This window comes from Narcine bancroftii, chromosome 1, assembly GCF_036971445.1.
Source record: "Narcine bancroftii isolate sNarBan1 chromosome 1, sNarBan1.hap1, whole genome shotgun sequence".
In the NCBI taxonomy this organism is placed as follows: domain Eukaryota; kingdom Metazoa; phylum Chordata; class Chondrichthyes; order Torpediniformes; family Narcinidae; genus Narcine; species Narcine bancroftii.
The window spans coordinates 201,180,795-201,207,804 of record NC_091469.1 but is presented as its reverse complement, the minus strand read 5'-3'; the positions used below and the strand labels follow the sequence as shown (position 1 = coordinate 201,207,804).

Below are 27,010 nucleotides of genomic sequence, written 5' to 3'. Positions count from 1 at the left end.
TAAGTCAATTAAAAAAAAATCAGATTCAAGAGGTCTATGTAAAGTTGACCTGAGGTTTTTTTTTTTAAAAATGGTTATGGATGAATTCACAGATAAAATGATACATGCATATTGGAAATAAATTAATTATATTCAACTGATCAAAGCAAAGACCCGGCAGTCCAACTTCAACTTACCTAAAATACAAGATTGGCCAAGTAAAAACACAAAGGCTTTTTAAAAAAAAAAGAATTCAAGAAAATTCTTCTCAATTTCATTAAATGAAGAGTAAAATTTGCAAATGAGCTTCTTAACAAAATAATTAACTTTGTACACATGCAGTGGTAAACATTTTGTAGAATCTATAGCCCCTTTTACACTCATGTCCCACAAAATTGGCCGTTTAGCGTCCTGGGATAGGAATGGCGTTTTTGCTGATCACATTTGATCGCTCTTAACTGGGACACTGTCACATTCACACTTTCAAGGAGACATCCTCAGGGTTAGGACTGTTCTACCTTCTACTGGTGACACTATGACACAACGAGCAATGGTGTATCTGCCCTAAATCCTGAACTGGTTGCAGCTGAAGACAGTGACTCCATTCTTAACTTCAGGTGTGGTGCTGTTTGCATTAAAGAAGTCATCTCAGGCTCATGGGCAGGAACGGGGACTAGTGTGGAGGTGGTCTTCTTTGTAAGCAGAGATCAAGTTTTTTTTTGTGAGAACTGAACATTATTCCATGTGAATTTTCCACTTTTGGAAATTTCCTAGTGGAATTCCTGCAGATGCTGGTGTTACAATCAGGCAAGTGTAGAATGGACAATTGTATTCAAGGGCAGAAATGACCAAGTTTTTGCATGAGTGTCGGAACATGAAGGAAGAAAAGATTAAAATGAAGGTATAAACTTTGTTGTGGGAAAGTCACAGTGGGGGGGGGGGTGGGAGAGAGAGGGGAATAAATAGCAATGGTGGACAATTTTTAAACTCTGTGGGAAAGGTGGTAGTGTTATAGTGCACAATTTATAAATGCAGTAGGGAAAAGGCAATAGCAGACCTGACCTCCCAGAATGCTATGTGGCATGCAGCTGTGCATTCTAGGAGGGCAGGTCAGCCATCACTTTTTCCTACTGTCTTTATAAATTGAGCGCTATAGCACTACCAACTTTCCCATGTTGTATAAAAAATTGTCTGCCGATACTATTTATTGCTAGTACTTTCTCATGGTCCCTTAAAGGTTCATATCAGTTTGCTCAACAACAATGGGCTGAAGGGCTCATACTCTGCTGTACATAAAGCTTAATTATGTTATAATTAGGCATGATTAATTTTTTTCAAATATGTGATCTTAATACATTGGCTCCATAAAATTTTGGATGAAGGAGGATTTCTGATTTGATTCGGAAATTTAAAATGTTTTGAATAAATGAGGTTTTCGGAGAATCCAATTTCAGATAATCGGAGTTGTACCACTCACTTTCCTTTGTTCCAGGGAAAACAGACCCAGGATATTTATTCTCTCCTTTTAACTTAAGCCCTCCTTTTAACTTAAGCCCTCCAATCCTAACAACATCCTTGCAAATCTTTACTATTCTCTCTCCAACAAAATTAAGTTTTCTTCAACCTGACACCCAGACTACACAAGAGCAACCGAGCTAACATTTTGTACAACTGTAACATGACATCCCAATACCTGCACTAATGCCTCTGATGGTGAAGGCAAGCAAGCCACACACCTACTTCACCCTGTTTACCTGTGTCTCCATGCTGAGGGATCTCTATACTTGCACAAAGGTCTCTGTTCATGTACAAGTAGGGGTCTTTGTTTAGATTGGTGTTGATTAATATATCAAGTGCATTAAAACATTAATTAGCCAAAATATTAATACATAAATACAACTTGGTTAATGCTTATGCTGGGACAGTTGTGGGTATCTAAGGACAGTAAAAGGGGGTCCTAGTATGCAGGTTGCCTGGGCAATGACAGACAAGCTGAAATTCTATTAGCCTGACCAAGGTCAATGAGTGGGTCTGGAATGTATCACCTTGGCTGATTATTTCCAACAGTCTCATTTCACTCAAGAATCAGGTTATTTACCGGAACAGGAGAGAAACACATATGCGTCATTGGCCACAATATGGTGCATCATGTTGATGGACAATGCATTGCTTAATGCTGAATGGATGATGTTTTCCGCCTAAGAGGTGACTGTTTTGAGATTGGTTAATGTCAGATAATGTTGGAGAATTTAAATCCATGCATTTGTATGTTCATCACCTCTACGTAGATGATAGACCTCCCACAGGGCTATGAAACCAATGCAAGGAATTGGCTGAAGTCTGAATCCTTCATTCCTCAGGAGAGTAAACTGCTGATTTGGATCTCACCCCAGAACCTGGATCGACAATTAACACTAATCCACCACATTCAACAATACTCCCCAGGGCTTTGTCATTCACTGGGCCTGCCCTGTCATTCACTGGGCCTGCCCTGTCATTCACTGGGCCTGCCCTGTCATTCACTGGGCCTGCCCTGTCATTCACTGGGCCTGCCCTGTCATTCACTGGGCCTGCCCTGTCATTCACTGGGCCTGCCCTGTCATTCACTGGGCCTGCCCTGTCATTCACTGGGCCTGCCCTGTCATTCACTGGGCCTGCCCTGTCATTCACTGGGCCTGCCCTGTCATTCACTGGGCCTGCCCTGTCATTCACTGGGCCTGCCCTGTCATTCACTGGGCCTGCCCTGTCATTCACTGGGCCTGCCCTGTCATTCACTGGGCCTGCCCTGTCATTCACTGGGCCTGCCCTGTCATTCACTGGGCCTGCCCTGTCATTCACTGGGCCTGCCCTGTCATTCACTGGGCCTGCCCTGTCATTCACTGGGCCTGCCCTGTCATTCACTGGGCCTGCCCTGTCATTCACTGGGCCTGCCCTGTCATTCACTGGGCCTGCCCTGTCATTCACTGGGCCTGCCCTGTCATTCACTGGGCCTGCCCTGTCATTCACTGGGCCTGCCCTGTCATTCACTGGGCCTGCCCTGTCATTCACTGGGCCTGCCCTGTCATTCACTGGGCCTGCCCTGTCATTCACTGGGCCTGCCCTGTCATTCACTGGGCCTGCCCTGTCATTCACTGGGCCTGCCCTGTCATTCACTGGGCCTGCCCTGTCATTCACTGGGCCTGCCCTGTCATTCACTGGGCCTGCCCTGTCATTCACTGGGCCTGCCCTGTCATTCACTGGGCCTGCCCTGTCATTCACTGGGCCTGCCCTGTCATTCACTGGGCCTGCCCTGTCATTCACTGGGCCTGCCCTGTCATTCACTGGGCCTGCCCTGTCATTCACTGGGCCTGCCCTGTCATTCACTGGGCCTGCCCTGTCATTCACTGGGCCTGCCCTGTCATTCACTGGGCCTGCCCTGTCATTCACTGGGCCTGCCCTGTCATTCACTGGGCCTGCCCTGTCATTCACTGGGCCTGCCCTGTCATTCACTGGGCCTGCCCTGTCATATGGTTGATATTCCCAAAATGCATTTGTCAGAGTTTAATTCTATCGACCATTTCCGGGCCACCAGAAATTTCCTTCCTTCCCATAATATTCCAGAGCACTTCTGGTCAGACTCCAAGCCAGCTTTATGCATTGCTAGACCTCCAACAACATCTCGTTCATTATGCTGACATGCTCCAAGATATCACCATTCCTTCCTGGATTCACTAGTTTCCATATTCTTCTCCGCAGTAAATTCAGACAAAAAATATTTATTCAAGTCTTTTGCTATTTTCAATGGATCCACACATGGATTACCATATCAATCCAGAAGAGAATAAACTCTCCCTCTCTTTTAAGATATCTCATCTACTAGGGATGTTTTCTTTTCACCTCTAGTGCTTCTCCTCCAGCACTTTCTTTCCTCCTTCCCACCCCCCCACCTTTTATTCAGGCACCTGCCTGTTTTTTTGTTCATAACTTGAAGTGCTCAGGCCTGAAACATTAGTGATACATCTTTGCCCCCAATGGATGCTGCTGGACCTTCTGTGTTTCTCCAGCGATTTTGTGCATTAACAGACCTCAAGGCCCCCTTTTTCTCCTCCTCATTTCCTTAGATGCACTCTTGAATCCTTTCAGCAGCATCTTTAAACTTTGGTAGTGTATTACCATGGAAATCCTGATGTATCCACATGATGTGCCCAACAATCCTGGAATTGCACTTCCTGTTCAGTAGTGGATTGGACAAGTAGATAGAACTAAAAATAAAACTGTGCTGAATTTGTAGTGATAATGATTGACCTTGCACATGGCAATGACTAGAAACATACACCTTCATCTCAGAAGGGGTGATTAGAAAACTGAAATTATTTGTACACTCAGATAATACACTGATTCAATTTCTCAAAAAAATAACAAAACTAAAATGTGCAACATTGATGGTTTATGGATTTCTCCTTTCATATCACTTGTAAAACATCATTACACCATGCAAGTGATAACAATTTCCAACAACTCCAGAAATAAAAACAATCCAACATTGGTCTTGTTAACTCTTCAGTTACTGAACACCCCCCACCCCCCCCATTAAAATTCATGGCTAAATGTTGGCTATTGAACAATCGATTTGGTGGTACAACTTTTGTTGTATTCCTAATGACTGTTACTAACAAGAAAGCAGCATAAAATGTGAAATTTTATTCTGCACCCACCTTGCCGTCAAATTTGGAATACTCATTGAATGGGTTGTTCAGTTGCTGTGGGCAGTGTTCAAGTCGTACAGAAAGCATAGACGATGTTCCGGTATTCAGTGGTTTTGCACGGAAGTCCTTCTTTTCAAACAAGCAACCCAATTCTTCAGCTGAAATAGAATGAACAACTTTTGAACATTTAACAACTACAAATAAATGATCTCTGAAGTTTACAAAAATAATTGTTCTCAGGTCCAGAAGATGATACACAACTCTCCTGGTATTTTGAAATAACAGGTAAACCAGGATATTGTTTACATTTTCCAGATACACCACAAGAAACTGCACTGACATGTTCCCATCATATCACACAAGAAACTGAAACCAGATTGGTCTGTCTAAAACCCAGGGCCTTGAGGAACAAGCGAAAATTGCAGAGGTGAAGTTTCAAAAAACAAGTCCACCAATAAGCATAAAAAAAGTTCACAAGGGTGACTAATTACCATATGTTGTTAAAATTTCTATTGAAGTAGCAGTTCAAAAAAACTCTTTCCAGAGTGAATGTTACATGATAAAGTTGCTATTAATGTGCCACATGCACTTAATTTCTAATCCTTTTCTTAGCTAAATTAGCAACTATATTTCTGAGGAATCCCAACATAAAAAATTCTATTACAATGAGTTAAATTATAGGTATAGGTATCTAATCTTTTTATCTGGGATCGTCAAGACCAAACACATGCAGTTGTTTGGAATCTTCTGGATTTCAGAATCATTTTGATTTTGGTCCCTTGAAGCAAATGTCTCACTCCTAGCTGCCGTCCGTCCCCCCCCCCCCCCTACCATGGCTATCCGGAGCCCCCCCCCCCCCCAACCCCGGGCTGGTGCTAGACTAGTTTGCGCCAAAGGCCAGACTAAGTGCGATGGAGGGGTGTTGAGTGGTGGTTCGGCATGCACCATACAGGAGGCTCTTGACCAGCGCATCAGTCAGGTGGAGATCGGAGGCGACGGGGTGGCCCAGGAACTCAGCCAAAAATGCAGCCCACCAGAGGCCAAGTGCGACAGAAGGCTGGACATGAGGTGTAGAGCTACAGGAAGAGTGGGCCATCAGGGTGGTGGAACAGAGCACTGGTGGCTTTCAGACGCTCCACCAGCTTTTTGGGCCATGCTCAGGCACACTCCGGCAGCACCATCTGTCTGTCACTCCCTCCCACCAATCCAATTCTTGATGCAGCAGGAGGGGTGCAGTGCTGCTGAGCCAGAGGCTGCCACCTGCTTCTCTCCCACCAGGTGCTGGGGGCTGAGAGTCACCTTTCCACCAAAGTTAAGAGAGGGCGCCCACAGAGGTGGGCAGGGAAGAAGGGGTCTCCCTTTGAAAACAGAAATTGTTACAGGAAATTAAAATTACTTGTGTGTGATCTATCAAAAAAAGGGCCGGTTTTTGGATGTTGCTGGATAAAAGGTTAGGCACTTGGACATAAAATTAAAAACAGAAAATGCATGTTTTGCATTTTGCTCCTCTTGCATGTTTCTCCCCCCCCCATTAAAATTGAAGTTGATCGAGTGCACCACCTTCTTGAAATATTTCATAAACACTACAAGGGAAGATTCAAGCATGACTTTATTCACATCATGCATTTATACCAATGCCATTTCACACAGCATACTCAAAAGATTTCTAAAGCCAAAATGATCAAAATAGACTATGGACTCTACAGGTTGAGAAAATTAGTTAGTTAATGGAGCTTTGCAATGATAATAATGTATCTGGAGCATCAGGATTCTTTTTATGACCCATTGATTATGTGAACCTGAGAAAAATATTAACTTTTAAGCGATTAAAATAAATTTGCAACCACTGAAACTTAGCAAAGGACAAACTTTTCAAGTTGATCCTGTGCAGATATCACACATTCTATAACATGTTTTGGAACCAAATTTAATAAAATGCCAACAACTCAAAGAAGACGCCCTCTCGACAATTAGCATCGAAATAACCAAAATTAACATTACAATTTCTACATGAATATTAAAATCAACACTATGTGCTTCAGTCAAAATTATTAATAGCACTTTTGAACAATTACCCATTCAAACACATCATGCTTGTTCTCCCACCTCACCACACATACCATGACAAATTTGCTGCAGTCGTTCTTTGCATCATTCACTACAGTATTTAGCAGCATTAATTTACAAAAATAGACAGAGGATTGAATTTTTAAAACAGCATTACTGAATGATGCATTTTCATTTTTGTTTGAAAAGGTCATTTAAAAATAACTATTTTGATATTGGAAATATAAAATTCTGAAATATTAATGCAGAATCAAATTGTATACGAGGATCCAAAACATGCTTTACCTGAAAGTACAGTGTTTCTTTCTTTCCACTGAACATTTTTACATTTAATCTGATTTTGTCGTTCTTTTCGTAATCGTTCAAGCCTTTGGGCTGCGAAGAGGGGGAAAAATTTTAAAAAACAAAATCTGTCTCAGGAAGTCAGCAATAAAAGCATCATAATGAAATACATTTACACATCTTAAATGGGTATTTTATATTGTATTATAACTATGTCAAAAGCTCATAAATTTTCAAAATTGACACCATTGCTATGCAAATACCAACAAAATTCTGAAAGTGTCCATGATTAATAATTGAATTTAAAAGTCATAAAACATTAATAGAGCTCGTAAAGAGTTTCAACAGTGCAGGGAATATTAAAATGTAAAAACATGTGTGATTAATAATCTGGTTCACAACTATAAATCATTAATAATCTTTCTTCCCGAAATGTTAATGGTTAATAAAAGTCAATTGGCTATCAGATAACAAGGAATAAAATTATTACCTGGGATTTCTTCAACTCAAAATGAAGTGAATTCCTTGCTCAATATTTTGTTCTGTTACTATTAAACTAAAATATTTTGGACCATCTTTCTGAGCAGACTTGGTTTTTTTTTAAATAGAAGAAAAACCATTATTAACTGGGTAGAAGTTAGATGCAGTGAACCATACACAGAGTTTAACTAGAAATTTTTATGAAAAATTTATTTCTGGAAATTTTTAAAGTCTGACTGAGAATTTAACTGCATATTCTACCAAACAGGTTGAGTATAATTCTAGATGATCTGCATTATATATTTTGCATTTAAAGCTAAGCATCAATTTCCAAACAAGGACATTACCAAGCTAATCTTAACATGTCGAGTGGAGAAGAGGGTGGGGTGCCATGAGAGAAATCACTTGCAATTCAGAAACAAGCCAGTATCCTGTAGGAAAAATAGTAGTGTCTTCTTCAATGCCATCAATAGTGAAACAAAGCAAATGTCTTCTTGGTCTCAAGATGCAACATTCCACATAACCTTGATGCCACACCCTCCCCCACTCAACCACCTCCCCCCCCCCATCTCTTGTACACCACTAAAATGCAAACTTTCTATAATATAAACGTCAAGTTTCAAAATTTAAACAGTTGCGCACTTTTCTAATTTAAATAGATTTTTGATTGAAACAATGTTCACCATTAAGAATCACCAAACCATTATTACTAAGCATAAGTGTGCAGTTATGGAGATAAGATTAACACATTCCAGTCTAATAACTCTTCTTACTCACCCAAGATGCATTTAGGGTTTTACCTGTGTTTGATCGTCGTCGAATACCAAAATCCCAGCTTGAGGTAATGTCAACTGATTGCGAGTAGTCATAACCCTGAGTCTCACCACTCCCTTCCTCCTGCACACTTGTCCTGAAATTGCCAGATACAGGAGCATACATTTTCTCCATATCAACGTCATGGTCAATAAGAACCATTTCACACATCCCCGTGTCATCACTCGTGACATGTGACTGACGGATATGAGCCAGGATAATAGCAGGGTTGTCCAGAAAGGCCATTCTTTTGATGAAGCAGCTTCTTTGAAAGTTATTTTCTCTCTTCCATGTTACATCCTGAAAGCCGAGCTGAAAATTAAAAAAATAGAATGAACTTGTAAAGCATTGCAATTGTCCTCAAACAAAATTTTAACAAAAACTTTCCTTCTGCCTAACGAGCATTGCCAAGTTGAAACCTTTCAACAATAAGGAATATGTGAGATCAAATATTAAAAGAAACATCAGAATGCTCTTTGCAGAATAAACATCACTTGAAAATAACATTGTAATATTTGACTACTTGTTATATATACATAAAGTGATTATCAAGGTTTACCACACAGACCCCACATCCAAGCACACATCAAATTGTTCAATTGCACCCCAACCCTTCTGATACGAGACTATGACTGACCATTTTATAGACGTTTCCAAAATAATCTCACTCCTTGCACTATTAGCACTGAAAGGTAATTGTGCAAGTAAACTGAGCTATCGATCTTGTGGAAGCAGAGGTATTTGCATAAAAACCTGGACAAGCAGTTGAATTGCTAAGGTATAGATGACTATGTGCCAAGTTGTGGTTAATGGGATGAGCAAAGACTGTTGGCATGGAGACGATGGTCCAAATGATTTCTCTCTGCGGGCATAAACTCCAGGCAGAGAACACTCTCATAGGTAAAGCTACCATTTTGTGCTGGACCAATGTCCTCAGGTAGGTTGCAAAAATTATAAATAATGGTCAAGGACCTGTTTGGATATTATTTTTCAATACTGCATTATTAAAAACTGAAAGCATAATCAAACTCCAGTCTGGGTGTAACTGACTGCGAGCTGGAAACTCTGTATAATTTCCTTTTACAATTTAGATTTTCTTTCCTATCAAGGCTATTGAATTGATTGATAGCTCTGCTGCCATCACATTCACTGTGGGCAGGCAGTGACCAAAGATTCCATTTATTTGGGAAAATTTAATTATGATGGCAGCTGGATCTATTTTATATCGAGAAAGAATGTACAGGAACAGATACTGATCATTCACCTTGCCGATTCCAGGCTGGCCTTCATATTTTACAAGTTCAACAAATTACAGGGAGTATCTAGTGTAGCTATTGGAAGAGGATTTATTCATATTTGGAAAAAACGGTCTTATTCAGGATGATCAGCATAGCTTTGAGAGAGGCAGGTCATACCTTTTCAAATTGATTTTGAGTTTTGTTTGAGGTGATGAAGATTATTGCTGAGGACTGAACAGTGAATGTTGTCTTCATAGAGTTTAATAAGGCATTTGACAAGGTCTCTCAGGCCAAAATAATCCAGAAGATTAAGGCTCATAGGATTCACAGTGAGTTGGTGGATTCAAAATTAGCTTGACCATAAACACCAGAGGATAGTGGGGATGGGGTAATTCTGTGTCTGGAAGTTTTGTGACAAGTGGTGCTCTGCAAGAATGCATGCTCGGATCTTGATAATTTACCTGGTCCCCTTGGCCTCCAGCTCAAGAAATTATTTTTTCAACAATGTGATTAAAGCACAAAATGAGCTCAAGCTAATGGCATACAACATAACTGCATGTTTTTAAAAACCAGACATCATATATCAAAGGGTGTCAGTTCGTGCTTTGAATGAAGAGGTAAATAAGTTTTGAATCTTGTAGAGAGGAAAACATTACTGGTCAAATGTCTGCAGGAAAGCAATTATCTTTCAACAGGGAAGCAACAAATGAAAGTGTCACACAAAAGACTCCTAAACAAAATGAGAGCCCATGGAATTACAGGAAGAATATCGGCATGGGTAGAGCGTTGGCTGGTCAGCAAGAAACAGTAGGAATAAAGGGATCCTATTCTGGTTGGTTCCACAGGGACTACTGTTGGGGCCATTTCTTTTTGCACTGAATATACAGTAAAATTCCAATTATCTGATCAGATTCTCCAAAATCCTCATTTATCCAAAATTTTTCAGAGCCAAACTGACCAGGGACCTCAGGCCCCCTGGCACGAGCAGACCTCAAGTTCCCAGACAGGAGTGGGACCTTCGGGCTCCCAGGCAGGAGCAGGGCCTCAGTGGCGAAGTGTCAGTGATTGGCGGAGGGCAGCATTTTTTTTTGGTGAGAATTAAACTTTATTTTAATGCTTAAAAGGCCTTATCTAGTCGTTTGTTGTTGAATAAACACTGTTACAAGTGATTTGCTGTTACTACTGGGCTTTTTTTTTTAAAAATGACCGGTTCTCCATTAAAAACAACATTTGTCCAAAATGGACCCGGTCCTGACCATTTCAGGTAATCAGAATTATACTGTAAGTGATTTGGATTAAGGTATAGAAGCTTTTGTACCCAAATTTGCTTATGATACCAAAATAGGTGGGAAGGGAGGCAATCCTGAAGATACAGAAAGGCTGCAGAGAGATTAAGAGATTGGACAAAGAGGTGGCAGATGAAATACAATGTTGAAAAGTGTATGGTCATGCACTTTGGTAGAAGAAATAGATGGGCAGATATTATTTACATGGGGAGAACATTCAAAATTCAAAGGGACTTGGGAGACCTCATGCAGGATACCCTAAAGGTTGACCTCCAGGTTGAGTTGGCAATGTTGGCATTCATTTCTAGAGGGATAGCATACAAGGGCAGGAATACAATGTTGAGATTCTATAAAGCACTGGTGAGACCTCACTTGAAGTACCGTGCACAGTTTTGGGTGCTGTGCTGGAGAAAAGATGTGATGGCATTGGAGAGTCCAGAAAATATTTACTAGAATGATACCAGAAATGAAAGGGTTAGTATATGAAGAATGATTGTCAGCTCATGGATGCACTCAAGAGTTCAGAGGAAGATGGGGACCTCAGAGGTATTTTGAATGCTGAAAGGCCTGGACAGAGTCGACATGGCAAGGAGATTTCCTCATGGTAGGAGATTTGAAGACAAGGCGGCATAACTTCAGGATAAAAGAGCATCAATTTAAAATAGATGCAGAAAAATTTCTTTATTCAGAGGGTCGCCAGTCTGTGGAACTTTTGCCACTGGCAGCTGTGGAGAAGCAAGATCATTGGGTGTATTTAAGGCAGAGAATGACAGGTATTTGATTAGTTGGGCATCAAGGGTAACGGGGAGAAAGCCGGCAAGTGGGGCTGAATAGATGGATGGATCAGTTCATGATTAAAACAGTAGAGCAGACTCAATGGGCCCGCTTCTGCTCCTATATATCCTGATCTCATCATGTGGGAGATCAAAGAACCTCAAAAGGAAATCAAGTCTTTTCCATTACAACCAGAGCATTGAACCACCAGCCTGTTGTGCACAAATTATCCACTACAGGTTGTACCTCTGTTATCTGACACTCTGTAGTCCAGCTTCTTCAGATGAGAGTAGATGTAGGACCACTAGACAAGGAGATGGAAGAGGAACTAAATGAGTATTTTGCAGCAGTCTTCACTGTGGAAGATATTTGTAGTGTGCCAGATGCCAAAGGGTATTAGGGAAGTGGTGAGTGCAGTTACGATTTCAAATGGAGAAGCTACTTGGAATGTTGAATGGTCTGAGGGTGGATAAGCTTCCTGAACCAGTGGATTACACCCTGGGGTTCTGAAAGAAGTAGCTGCAGAGACTGTGGAGCCATTTCAGGAATCAATAGATCCTGGTAAGGTCCCAGAGGACTGGAAAGTTGCAACTGTCACCCCAGTATTCATGGGAGGAAGGCTGCAGAAAGGAAAGTTGGCCTGACATTAGTGGTTGGCAAGATGTTGATGTCAATTGTCAAGTATGAGGTTATGGAGTACTTGGATACACAGGACAAGACAGGTCAGAGCCAGCATGGTTTCCTTAAGGAAAAAATCTTGTTCAACAAACTTATTGGAATTCTTTGAGTAAGTGACAAGCAGGTGAGTTAAAGGAGATGCAGTGGATGTCAAATATTTGGATTTTCAGAAGGCTTTTGACAAGGTGTCACACATGAGGCTTCTTAACTTAAGAGTTCATGGTGTCACAGGAAACATACCAGCTTGAGAAGAGCATTTCTTATTGACAGGAAGCAGAGAGTCAGAATATTGGGATCATATTCTGGTTGGCTTCCAGTTGCTAGTGGTAATCCACAGTGGTTGGTGTTGGGGCTGCTTCCTTTTATGTTGTACATTAATGATTTAGAATGTGGAATGAATGGCTTTGTGGCCAAGATTCAGATGATGGAAAGGTAGGTGGAGGAGCAGGTTGTGTTGTGGAAATAGAGGCTGCAAACAACTTGGACAGATTAGGAGAATGAGAAGAGGTAAATGAAATATTATGTTGGAAAGTGTATAGTCATTATGATGGATTATATCATATTTTGTATTGTATATAGATATGTTTTTGAAGGAGACATATTGTGAGAATAGTGTAGGTCACAAACAAAATTCACAAAACAGATCTCATTTAAAATGCCAGAGCTCTACGCAAGCCAGACAGTCCAGGCTCCAAGTGCCTTTGCAAAAACTTAGAAGAATCCTATAGAGACTCCACAAGTAGGTATTAATTGGACATGCTGTGGAGTGATGGATTATTTGTTTTGAAAGCAACAGATGAACACTCTGAAGAATGAGTCTGGTGGCACAACCTGTCTGAATGCAGTTTGCTGTTCTCAGAAAGTCATGTGGTTTTGCAAGCAAAAAGAGAGGGGAGACAAAACAGGCTTTGTGAAAGAGACTGCGAGAGCGAACTGGTTTCTGCAACATGGCAAGCTGGCAGCTTGTTTAAAACCCTTGTGGTCTACACAAGAGGAAATGGCTGGCAAGAGTGTTTCACCTGAAATAAGGGAAACAAAAAGGAACTCCATGGTGGCCTACTAAAGAGATTATCATTTGGAAAACCCTGATGGGGCAAGTTTCTTCAGAAACTTCCAAGACTCTGAAGTAACTGATGGAAATAAATCCGTTTGTGTGTGTCCAACGAGCAACGAATCCCTCTCTGAAAACCAGCAAGAACCTTCCTGAGTGGTAACCATTTAACCGTTTCCAGAAAGCCTGGTGAAAATTCATAAATGTTAAATTCTGTGCACAATTCAAGAATTGCCCGATACCAATGAACGTGGAGGAGTGAGAAGCGAGATTGGACTGTGAATCAAAGAATTTTTCTGAATTTATACATTACATGCATGTGCACTTAGATTTAGAAGTAGGTGAAGATAATAGTAATAAGTTAAAGTTTGATCCTGGTTTTATGTTTAAAGAAATTTAAAAACTACTTTTGTTTAAGTAACGATTTGTCTTGATGAATTTCTATTGCTGCTTGGTTTTGGGGTCCTCTGGGATAGAAACAACAATTTCTAAATGAAGAAAAATTGAAAGTATCCAAATGCAAAAGGACCTGGGAGTCCTTGTGCATGACAGCCTGAAGATAAACTTGCATGTCGAGTCGGTGGTGAAGAAGGAAGTGAAGGAAAAATGCAACGCTGACATTCATTTCAAGTGCAATAGAAGATTAGGGATGTGATGTTAAGGCACTGATGAGACCTCAATTGGAGTAATGTGACCAGATTTGGGCTCCCAATTAAGAACTTGTGTGCTGACGTTGGAGCAGGTTCACAGGATGATTCTGGGAATGAAAGGCTTTTCATACGAGGAATGTTTGACAGCTTTTGGCACATACTCATTGGAATTTAGGTGGGGACCTCATTGAAACATTTCAAATATTGAAGGGCAAGGACAGAGTAGATGTTGAAGGGTTGTTTCCCATGATGGGAGAGTCTAGGACAAGAGGGCACAACTTCAGGATTGAAGGGTTCCCACTTTGAACAGAAATGCAAAGGAATTTTTTCTTCTGCCAGAGGGTGCCCAATCTGTGGAATTTGTTGCCACAGGCATTTGAGGAGGCCAAGTAATTGGGTATATTTAAGGCAGAGATTAGCCAGGGCATCAAAGGTTATGGGGAGAAGGCCAGACAGTGGGGCTGAGTGGAAAAATAGATCAGCTCATCATTAAATGGTGGGGCAGACTTGATGGCCTGAATAAGCCCATTTCAGCTCTTTGTCTAATGATCTAAATAACTGTAAAGTGCATTGGGGTAGTACTGATATCATTGAAAATTCAACAGAAATGCAATTCTTTTGAATATGGTAATAGAAAAGCTACATTTGCAAAATTACATTCATTGAGCGCAACAAGCCCATGCTGACACAATAATCATCAAGGAAAGTAACAACTCCAAAAGTACCAGCTGCCTTATGATTTGTAATCTATATTGTATCTTTGGCACAGAAATATGCCTTCTGATTTGAAGAACTTGAAACAATTATGAACAAGCACAAAAGCTGAGAATAATGGACAAAGTTTACATATTCTTCTGCAATCTACTGAAGCCTTACACAACTTCAAACCCCCCCGCACCAGCTCTTTTTATTCAAGTTTTATTTAATCTTCTGGACATACCAGCAGGAAGCATGGGATTTAAATGAAAAATCAATGCAAAAGCAGTGTGGAGGAAAAAAAATAACTACTCCTATTACAGCAACACATTAAAAATATCCTTTTCCTCCTCTTCCCAATTCTCCAGAAAGCAAAAAATTGTTCACAATACTAAAAAGAGAATGGCATTACTCAGTTCACACCACATTCTGCCCGAGGTTCACAAAAAACTCAGTATTGTCAATGCAGAAGATACTAGATATGAAACTTCAACATCAAAATAGAAGTTCCAGCTCAAGGCTCGATTTCAGTGACAATAGTCCTGCACAGTCAGTGCTTAAATTAATAACTCCAATGCAACACAGAACAGATTTTTTTTTTTAAAAAGTACACTACATCAACTTGCTCCTTCAGTCACACTACACTGTTAAATGACATTATCTGAGCACACTATATGGAAAAATTCCATTTCAACAAATATGCTTAGGTTCCATTCACCCTCAATGAATATTTCAATGAAAACTTCAAACAGTTCTTTTCAGGAAGTAAATAATGGGAAAATTATTAGAACTCAGAAATTAAAGTCAAATGCAACTTCCTGATCCTACAAATTGTCTTGGACTAGTTTTGCTGGCACCATATCAAAGATAATTCCTTTGAGGATGAGATGTTACTTAATTACAAACGAGCAACTCTGTAGCTGAGATAAACTGTGCTCTTACTATCAGATATCAGAAGGTAAGATCAGGAGGAAAATTAGTCAATTTACCCATCTAATTCAACCATCATCAACTCAAATAATTAAGTTTTTATCTTGCTTTCTCATTATAAAGTTTGAACTCATGCTATAATTTTTTTTCAGAAAATAGCTGTGGCTGACCAGTCCGATGCGGGACAGGCAGACACGATTGCAGCGGTTGCAAGGGAAAATTGGTTGGTTGGGGTTGGGTGTTGGGTTTTTCCTCCTTTGCCTTTTGTCAGTGAGGTGGGCTCTGCGGTCTTCTTCAAAGGAGGCTGCTGCCCGCCAAACTGTGAGGCGCCAAGATGCACGGTTTGAGGCGTTATCAGCCCACTGGCGGTGGTCAATGTGGCAGGCACCAAGAGATTTCTTTAGGCAGTCCTTGTACCTTTTCTTTGGTGCACCTCTCTGTCACGGTGGCCAGTGGAGAGCTCTCAATGTCAGTCTAAATTAATCCCATCTGCTGCACATGGTCTATAATTGTTCCAACTTCTGCATGTTCATGTGCCCGGGTAAATGCCTATAAACTGTTACCACCATTTCTGCTTCTTCCACGTCCAGGCATCTACTACTGAGCAAAAACAAAACTTGCACTTTCTCTCTTCTCACCTTAATCTATGCCCTCAAATATCTGAAGCTTGGAAATAAACTTTCAAATTTAACATTCTTCAAAAATCAATTTTGTTCATTGGAAATGTTCAAGTATTTGAGCAATAGTTCTTTTTTTTTGTTTTAAAAATTGTGTTAGAAGTGGACTTAAGAATATTAGTTTAAAGCAATATGGCTGAGTAGTGTAATAATAAAAGGGAGAAATTAAAAGTAGGTTCTGTGGTTGCAATTTCAGAAAGCAATCAATAGCTTTTTAACAGTGATCATTGGAAAAGCATTTGTCTAACAACCCAAAATATTCTTCATCGTCTTGCTGAAATGAACAAAATTCCAGAATGAAAACATTAGATTTTGTACGTAGCCAAAAAAATTATAGTCCTTAAAAAAAAAAAAATCATGGCTCCCGTTGTGAATAAAACAAGACATTCACTGTAGAAACAAAAACACTCAACTAGTTACAACAATTACACTAAAGGTATACAGTATCAAGTCAACATGAATTAAAGGAAAGACACTTTCAAGATGGAAAAGCTGTGCTGAAGGCATATTTACATTATTAGCAATGTATGGTAATAATATGCAATGTATTTGATCCAAATGTCATCTCTCCATCAGTAGTCCTGCCTTCACTTCCAAGAACATCAGCAAAAGACTTGCCCTTGATTTTCTCTACCCTGCCCTCTTCCCATTCATAAAACTGATGGCAGAGGGAAATAAACTGCTTTTGTAATGTTGGGTGTGCGTCTTCAGACTCCTGTAACTCCTTCCTGATGGTAGCAGTGAGAAAAGGGGTGGTGAGAGTCCTTGACGCTAGAGGCTGCTTTCTTGAGACACTGCCTCTTGTAGATACCCTTAATGGAGTGAAGGCTAATGCCCATGAGGGCTCTGGCTGAATTTACAAACCTCTGCAGCCTTTTCTTGTCCTGTGCATTGGCACTGCCATACCAGACAATAATGCAACCAGCCATAATACTCTCCACAGTACACCTGTAGATATTTGCAAGTCTTTGGTGACATACCAAATTTCCTCAAACTACTCACCAAATATAGCCGCAGACAAGCCTTCTTCATGATTGCATCATCGTGGAGGCCCCAGATATTCAGAGATGTTGACAACCAGGATTTTGAAGTTACTTATCCTTTCCACTTCTTACCCCTCGATGAGGACTGGTTTTGTGTTCTCCTGGTTTCCTTTACAAGAAGTCCACAATCAATTCCTTAATTTTGCTGACATTGAGTGCAAGGTAGTTGTTGTGGTAGCACTCAACTAGCTCATCTCTCATTCTTCATTGACATCCAAGATTCTGCCAATAACTGTGGTGTCGTCAACAAATTAGCATATGGTCTTTGAATGGTGTCTAGCAACTGTCATGGGTGTAGAGGGTAGTGCCGTGTGCAAACCTTGTGCAGCTCTGTTGACTGTCAGTGAGGAGATGTTGTTACCAATCCGCACTGACTGTGGTCTTCCAATGACAAAGCCAAGGATCCAGTTGCAAGGGGAGGTGCAGAGGCTCAGGTTTTGAAGTGTGCTGATCATTATGGAGGATGAGTAATGGGAAATGTACAGTTTTTGTCCATTTGTATGGAATCACGTTAGGTTGAATTGCAAGGTCTTCCTGACAACAATTTGGGGTCTTGTATCCAAAATGGGAGATTTAGATGTGGCAGATTCTCAGTGAAACTTACCCCAACTGTTAAATCAGTGTTTCTCATCATTTTAGCTAAGGGAGGGCTGAGGAGTGACTTTGGAGTTAAGCAGAATCATGAGAGATGAGTGAAAGCCGATAATACACAAAGCTGAACATTTTGACCCTTATTCTGATGGCAGCAAAAACTCCCAACAATGCAAGCCAAAATGGATACAAAAGCTCGAAGGGCAACAGCAGCCTGTAAACGAGTTTTTTTTTTCTAAAAGTAGATATACCTCCTAAAAAAAAACTTGCATATTTATTTAGTATATTGATGAGGCAACCTACTAATTAATTCAAGCCGTACATAATGAAAATAATCTGTTTTTTAGTATCTATGCCAACATTAGTGCAGATGATGCTGTAAATTACATATTCAATGCATTTGTTTTCTTTGAGGAGCTCTGACAGGTTGCTGTTACTTAAATACTGCAGATGCAATTTTCTTACCACTTATTATGTTGACAATCACGACTATTAAAATGTGCAACTTTCACACAACTGACTAAAAAAATTGGGGTTAAACAACTGGTATGACTATGCAACAGACAACAGGTGACATTACAAACAAAATAATGCCGGAAATATTCAGCAAGTCGGGCAGTCCTAGTGAAGAGAGAAAAACAAAAAGTTTCAGGTGCATGACATTTCCAAATTTGAAGCAAGAGAAAGAACCCATGTAATCTGAATTAATAAACCAGTATGACAAAGTGAAATATTTAACTGAGGTTTTACCAAATATTAACAATTAAATTCCATTATTTATTCAGAGGCAGCTGAAAATCAGTTTTATGCACTAAATGACATGCCAGCTACTTAATACAATCACTCTAACCTATGGTCATCAAACAAAGAAATATAGAAAAGAGCAGAAGACCATTCAGCCCTTTGAGCTTACCCTACCATTCAATACACATGGTTAATCATATATTTTCAGTACCCTGCTGCTACTGTCTAAAGCATTCATCAAACTACTTTACTCAACTTAATTCAAACACATCTTGTTGGTTCAAAGACATTTTCGAAAGGTAGCATTTGGAAATAATAATTCCTTTTCCCAGGAGATAGTTAACTTGTTTTATTTTTCAATACACTGGGAACCCAACTTTTTCAAGCCTGTGTGGATATTTACAGCCTTTAAATCAGATGACATCAAACCAGATCCCATGAATACATAAACCCATACCTGTTGTACACAAGTCACTTTTTTCATATAACTATGCAAACTATTTAGCTGAAAAACACAGTAAAATGCTGGAGAAACCCAGAAAGTTTTTTCAGCGTCCATAAAAAGCAAATACATAATGCCAATGTTTTGGGCCGGAGCCCTTCTTCAAGGAATAAGTAGAATGAGCCAGAAACAGAAAATCTCAGAAAGGCTCAGAATTCAGACGATGCTGGCCTGGGGAGGAATTCAGACCCACAGAAGGTGTTAATTGGATTATGATACGGGATGAGGCAAGAATTTATCATGATTGTGTGAAAGGAGAGAGCTGGGGGAAGGCAACAGGGCAAAAAGTTGGGGGAGGTTGGGGATGGGGAAAGCCAAAGAAGTCAATATTAACACCATCCGGTTGGAAGTGGAAGAGGAGGCATTGCTCCTCCAATTTGTGGGTGGTCTCAGTCAGGCAGTGCACACAAGACCAAGGACAGACATGTCAGCAAGATAATGGGATGGGGAATTCAAATGGGTGGCCACTGGGAGATCCACATTATTGCGGCGGAGAGCTCAAGTGCTTAACAAAATGATCTCCCAGACTACATCCAATCTCTCCGATGTAGAAGAACAATAAAGCAATCTATGAAATGGGAGAAATTAAGAGGTTGTGTTTCCATTCCAATACCAGTGTTGAAAGGGTGTGGTGACAGCTCCAATGGGAAAATAAGGGAAAAATACCTGTCAATGAAAGCCCACATAAAATAAGGAATTTGATTGCATGGAAGCTGCTACAGGCAAAGGCATGCTCATTAAATTCTGAATGAGATGTCATGTGGAGATGTCTGGTTGGGAGAATGAAAGACAAGCTCAAGATTACTGTTTCAGCTGCAGAAATAGTTGAGGGAGGAAAAATATCAGAAATAAAATGAAGTTCATTGAAGCAGGTGCAAATTTCACAAGGAAATGGAACTAAACCCAGGTCAAAATGATAGCAAGAATCTATTGCTGCTAAAGTGACAGACAGAGTTAAATAAAATCAACATTGGACAGACATAAAGAGAATAGCTGGCCTTAAGTTTCAGAAAAAATAGCTTATTCTGTAGTTGTTGCTGGGATAATGATTCCAATCATATCTCTGCAGAAAGAAAGGTGGATTATCAACAGCTGACATTTAAACAGTGAACAGAGGGGAAAATCAAAGGTCGTCAAAAAAACTTTCCGCATTTAAATCTAACTTCATTCCCAAAACACTCAAGTTGTCATTTAAAAATAATAAGCTTGTAGAAATCCTTCTCAATGTCACAAGGGCTGAAATGCTCATTGGTACAACTGATTTAGATTGATAATCACTCATGCAAGGTTCTCCAAAGATAAAATTATGTGCAATTTGAAAGTTAGCTAAAGAAAACAAAATCCACAGAAATAGGTTTTTAAATTTTCCTATTTCAAAGGGATGGTAACAATCTTGCAATTTACACATCAGGTAATAAGTTGGGTGCCACCAGATGACTTCATTAAAATGATCGTGCAATTTCTACAGCAAAGGAGCCAAATACAAAACTTAGCATTTTCCCCACAAATTTAGGTCTCTCCCCAAAATAGATTCCCCACAGATGTTAAAGAAAAATGGAAGATCAATTTCTGCTTGTAGCATTTGTGTAGAGGAGGATGTAATATTTAAATTGATTTTGATAAAGGTTTCCATCGCATGGATACAATAAGCTTCAAGGGGATGTCAATGAATGTTTCTGAGGATCAAGGAGAAATTTAGCTGATGTAGGCTCAGTGTATGGGACAATGAGCAGTTTAAGAATTAGAAGTGGATGAATTGGCCCACATCACCTGCAAGATACAAAATGTCTACAGAATCAATTGTAAGAGAATTGTTCAATTCAGTAGATTGAGGGGGTCAATGGTGATTTTCAGCTCTTAAATCAGTCACTATCTCACCTCCCCCAAGATACAGCCTTGGCATCCAGTACTATGAATGGTTTACAACAAAAATAGACACCTGACATATGTAGCTATTTAAAATGAAATAAGTAGATAATTGTAGGCAAAGCAAAGTTTGAGACATTATTACAAAAGAGTGAAGGTTTGAATACTCAAGAGACTATTGAATCGGGCAAGATAATTTTATTACAGAAATTAGTTAGGATGATAAATGAACCAAGGTGTTGAGTGCTGGAAGGTCGATCATGGGATCAGTTTCAGTACAGCATGTACCTTTGACCACTAAAGTATAATCATGAGACTTGTAGTCTGAAAGGTCAGGGTTTGCAAGAGTTAGCTACAAAAGGATAAAGACATCAAAATGACAAAATCAAACAGAACAAAGAATGATATATGATTGATAATAAAGAAATGTTTAATAAATAAATTTGATAATGAAAGGGTGAATGGAAAGAAAGATGAAAGAAAAAACAGAACAGGTTGAAGAATAAGAAAATTGAAGTGAAAAGTCCAAGTTTGTGAAAAGAGGAACTGAGAAACCCATCCAAGGCATCAAAAATGAGTGAAGATCTGGAATAAAAGCATCAATGAGTCATAAGTAGCTCAATCACTTTCAAAAATGTAATTGCACAAATATTTTCAAAAGGAAACAAATTCTAAAATTATGGATAAATTGCACAGGATGTTGAAATTAGATTTTTTTCAAATGTCAGTATCAGAACAGCATCAAAAATCTTTTCCAGTTATGTTACGATTCAGCAATGACAACTCAATGATAATATTCTTTGTAAATTCACCAAAATATGTTCCGTTTCATTCTTACATTTCAAAGCATATCAAAGATTAAGAAATAGAAGTTATGAAATTAAATCATGCTGTAAGCTCAGGTTGCAGTTGATTGCAAGTTTGCATTTATAAAATAAAATCAAACAAGGCCATCAAACAAAAAACAAATCAGCCATTTTCTTGTATTCTTCCTCAGAATGACAAAAGGAGATGTGTCCTAAAATAACTGTACTTGCTTTAAACAGCATGCTTAAAAATTCCTGAAGAGCAACACAATGCTCTGAAAATAATTTCAAAACAAGTCAGTTTATATGTTTAGATGTTAGTTTAACTGAATGGTTAATCATTATTCTAAAACAAATGAATGCTAAAATGCTCCTGAATGCAACAGCTTAGAGGTCTAAAAGGTTGCATTTCAGACTCAAAAATTGCCACTACCCCATCAATGCATCAAATAAATGTTGGCACCTTAATTGTGCCTTTATAACACTGTTAATGGTTTGTTAATTTACCTCCTACACTGTTATTATACTTCCAATGATTTAATGACTGCCAGGGGAGTTTGCAACATATGCACGAGTTTTATCCTTCAACATTATTTTCGGTTTATGTCATACAAAATACCCCTCTTTGATGTACAAATTGGCCATGTAAAAAGTAGTTCTGGATTTTCATATGGTGAAATAAGATTATCCAATATCAGAATGGTTTTGATGTTTTCTGTATTGTAGGAGGCACTTGCCATTACCAAATTTGGATCTAGAGGCTCTGCAGCTCCTTGTGGCAGCCCTATGGTGTGTACTACACAAAATGTTTTGCAGGAATACAGCACAACCCATCCCATCAGCAAAAGATCTGCGCTCTTCCTATTGGCGAGCAGCAAATTCAGACACTTGTTTATTGCAGTGAATTCTCAGGAAAACCATCCTCTAAGCAAAAGGAAACTATGAAGGTGCAATCTCCACCTTCAGGCAGAACTGATTTTGGGGGGGGGGGGGGGGGAGGGAGGTGAGACATTGAGTGGATAGAAAGTGTATGGAGGATTACAAAAAGTAAACGTAGCAGTCAGTTTCTGAAGAATAATATTTGTTCATCAATACAAAAGATGTTTCAATCTTGGAACATCAATACCCATGCTTTATTGAGTTTATAAATTGAAAAGTAATTTCAAAGTTTTGCGTTCTACAAGGATAACTGCAAGGAAGGGTTTTTAAACAGTGCGGAAAGAAAGGGCATTCTGTCAGTGAATTCACAATACTGATCTCATAATTAGCAGCTTAATTAGGTAATTATGGCTTTGCAGGGGATGCCGAAATGAAAAATGACAACACTGCATCACGGTCACCTACTTGTATCGCAGTTGTTGTATTTTTGCAATCTTCCGAGGCAAACAAAATTAGATAATAAAAGTGATCTTTTCATGCTTTTTCCTGTAAAGAGAACTACAGTTAAGTTTAACTTCCAAAAATTTGCTTAAATTCTGAAATGTACACAAGGTTCAAATGCAGAATCAAATTTCCTCAACATACATAAAGTGGTACAGCTCCCAATTCAGATATCCAGGATTCAAATTGATATTCCTTTTGTGATCCATTTTTATGATGCACCATTTAAAGGGGTATCAGGATTAGGTAACTTATTGTATATTCTAAGTTAGGTAAGGCAGCAGATAGCACAGTTGCCAATAGTAGAGACAGGAAAATGATTCGCCAAAATAAGAGATGCTAAAATTTCAGAATTACTTTGCTAAAAGAAGTTAGATCATGACCATGGACAAATTTGAAAAACAGGATAATGTGCCAAACCATAAACCACTGTAGGTCAGCAAACACAGGAGTAATAAGTGAACACAACTTGACAAGAGAAAGGATCAGGCCAGAGGCCATCAGAATTAAAGTATGACAGGGTGGGGAGGCCAACAAAGAGAGATAAATTGTTGCCTTGAGGTCATGAAAGCCACACCAGAATTGGGACAGAGGAAGTGGTCATGATGATGCCAAGGCTGTGGGGTCACAAACACAATTAAAGGTCAAAAACATCAACTAATGTTGCTTTCTGACAAATATAACTTCATATTGTGCTTCATAAAAGGAACAAAGGTCTTGTTTATACACAAAAAAGTTTCGGTCAGGGCACGGTGAGGTTTGCAGTTTATTCATTTTAACCATTTTGTTTACATATCTAAACACAGAAACACTCCCTGTTATTAATTACACCAAGTGTCACACATCTTAAAAGGGGAATATATGCAGAAAACTAACTAATTTACTCATCCAAGAACACTGTTGTAACAGTCATGTGCTAAATAAAACCAGTAAAGCAGAACAAAACTGCATCAACATCTGGAAAAATAAATTCCATCATAAAGCTAGTATCAAACCATTTAATGTCATTGTTTATCCGACTAAATGGCACCACAACCTGCTTGAAGGCTACAAAGAAACTTGAGAATTTTAATGTCAGTGACGAAAAGAAAAATTACCTTCAGTTGGACAGATAAATACAAACAAGACTGATGGAGAAAGAATAAACTTAATAAGCCAAAAACCAAAGTTGTGCAGTTGGCTGGATTATCCAGTTCTCAAAAAGTGAAATTCCTAATGACCGGATCAACAATCAAATGGAGAAGGAAAGCATGCAAGGCCAAGAATAACCTCACAGGATATACAGAGAAGGCATTCTAAAGCTGGCATTGTCTGTGAAGAGCAGCAGTTAGCAAACAAACCAGCTGTGGCAGAAATTACTGCAGTTGACTGGACCAATGTATTTAACTAGTCACTGCAAATGAAATCAAGGAGGGCAGTTTAAAAATACAGCCATAACTCGACTTGCGCCCGATTAAGTAATGTCTGATCACAGATATGTCTGAGGTCACCGTAAGGGCAGTATTTTAGCGGCAGCAACACTGCTACTGAAAGAACACACAACCAGACAGGTTAATCTCAGAGAGCAGACTAACTGGTTTATTGGTGGCTGACGGGGTGGACTTATACTCCCAGCCTGGACCTGGCTGAGAACCGCGCTGGGGGGCGCAGACATCATTCGGGCGTCACGTGGTTCCCCCAGCGAGGGCTTAAGAAGGGGAAACCCCCCCCCCCCCGACGGCGCCATTTTGGCCAGCTACCCGCCTCGTGGATTACAAGCGGGGCCAGTTTGCCTGCCTAGTGGCAGGCCGCCACAGTATCTTGTTTGCGTGTTATCTCATTGGCTAAATTTTATCTGAAAATATATAGTGTATCATGGCCCCCCCCCCCCCAAAGCAAGCCTCTGGAAGAATCAAAGAAGGTGTGCCATCAATTTGGAAGAGAAGCTAAAGGTGAAAAAACAATATGAAAGTGATAAAACTCTAAATGTTATAGCACTTGACTTGGGATGGTCTCACTCAACCATAACCACGATCTTGAAAAATGAAACAAAATATTACCCAGGACGTTGAAGGAACTGCACCAAGGAAATCAACAACAATAACTAAGCAGTGAGAGGAACCTATAGCTGAAATGGAGAAGTTGCTTGCAACATGGATAGAAGATCAGAATCAAAAGCATATCCTCTCAAGCCAGATGACTATCACAGTAAAGACTCGTGTTTTGTTAAAGATGCTGAAAGCAAAAGCTGGACCTGATGATGATGTGCAATTTAACACTACTAGTGAATGGATTATGTGTTTTATTCTTTGCACAATGTTAAGGTGATGGTTAGTCTGCAAGTGCTGATGTGAAGGCAGCTGAAGTTTGTTGAAGAATTAAACAAATTTGTAGAGGGAGGGTATAATGATCAACTAACACCCGAATTGATTTGCACCCCACTTCCAGAACATAACCCGGGTGCAAGTTGATGCGTAGCTGTACTACAGAATCCCCAATAAATGTTATAATTTTATACCCATCAAATTGCACGGTAATGGTCAAGACCAAGCCTAGGCCAAAATGTTGCACAGGTATGTGGATAGGAACAGTAAAGAGGGATTATGGACCACACACAAGGCAGGCTACTTGGATGGAGTTGGAGCCAAAGAACTTAGTTCTGTGCACATAGATCTAGGGTTCTTTAGTTGGCACGTTATCACGAGTTAACAGCCCAGGCTAGTTGACAGCATTTCAGAAATGACAGAAAAGACTGATTATTTGAAATTTTTTAATTTAGTATAAAATGTTAGGGACTGCAACATGCCAAAACAAAAGATGAGGTGCTGTTATTCCTGTTGGTTGTCCATCCTATCTATGCCTTTCAAATCTTATAGACCTTGATTGTCACTTCAGAAGAAACCAAAGGACAAATTAGATCATTTTTTTTTTTAAAAACCATATGTATTTTGTTACTCTAAATTATTGAATGCAGGAAATGATGAGTTGATCAATGATTAATGGTTTCTCAAATTTATGTACTGACAATTAGCCATCTTCCATTGATTCAAAGAAAACTTGATAAAGTATGAGAACTGATTTTTGACAGGCCTTTCACCATAAATTGTTTACTTTGTTATAAATTGCAAATAAAATACCAGACAAACTGAACAGCAATTATGTATTGCAATACCTTTGGCTAGCTATACATAATAACCTTATGTTTGATAAATTATTTTGCACTGCAATGAAAATTAGTATTTTAAGATGTGCTAATGGTAGTCTTTGCACATTTCATTGCTAAATTATTTAATAGAATCATTGATTTGCATCAGTTTTATACTGGATTGAAGAAAAATTCCAGTGTGACAATAGCAAATGACAATGGAGATAATAGTCTGGGCATGCACAAGCAAATAGGAAGAGACAAGACAGGCAACTCATGACCCTGGTTACTTCTGTTTTTATTGTGCTTAATTATAAAACCTGGAGCAGTCTCATGAATAGATTTCTGTAACCCACTATTTACAACATTGAAATTTTTTAACTTTTATTATTTGGAAATTCCCAAGTTACTGAGCAAAATGAACCAAGGTGAAACATGCAGATGGGATTAATTTTTTAATTTAATGGTATTGAAATTACACTAAGGAATTGGAGAGCCCAGAAAAGGAAATCTCTGAAGTGGGCAGAATTTGGAAGAATGTGGCATCTTCCTTGAAGGGCTCAGGCCCAAAACATCTTTATATATATATATATATATATATATATAAATATATATATATATATATATATATATATATATATATATATATATATATATATATATATATA

The 27,010-nt window shown here is 39.2% G+C and overlaps 1 protein-coding gene across 10 annotated transcripts in view; it reads right to left on the bottom strand.

Annotated features, from left to right (window-relative positions):
- mapkap1 (MAPK associated protein 1) overlaps positions 1–27,010 on the bottom strand; it is a 272,616-nt gene that overhangs the window by 238,064 nt on the left and 7,542 nt on the right. For 6 of the 10 annotated variants that reach the window (XM_069888232.1, XM_069888204.1, XM_069888217.1 and 3 more), the window contains 3 exons: positions 8,294–8,618; positions 7,017–7,106; positions 4,674–4,822 (listed from right to left, as the gene is read on the bottom strand). In XM_069888232.1, the coding sequence (XP_069744333.1) occupies positions 4,674–4,822; positions 7,017–7,106; positions 8,294–8,618 (564 nt within the window). Of the gene's footprint in view, positions 1–4,673; positions 4,823–7,016; positions 7,107–7,840; positions 7,925–8,270; positions 8,619–17,288; positions 17,412–23,182; positions 23,264–27,010 lie in introns of those variants that run through there. The other 4 variants (XM_069888225.1, XM_069888214.1, XM_069888236.1 and 1 more) reach the window with 4 other exon arrangements.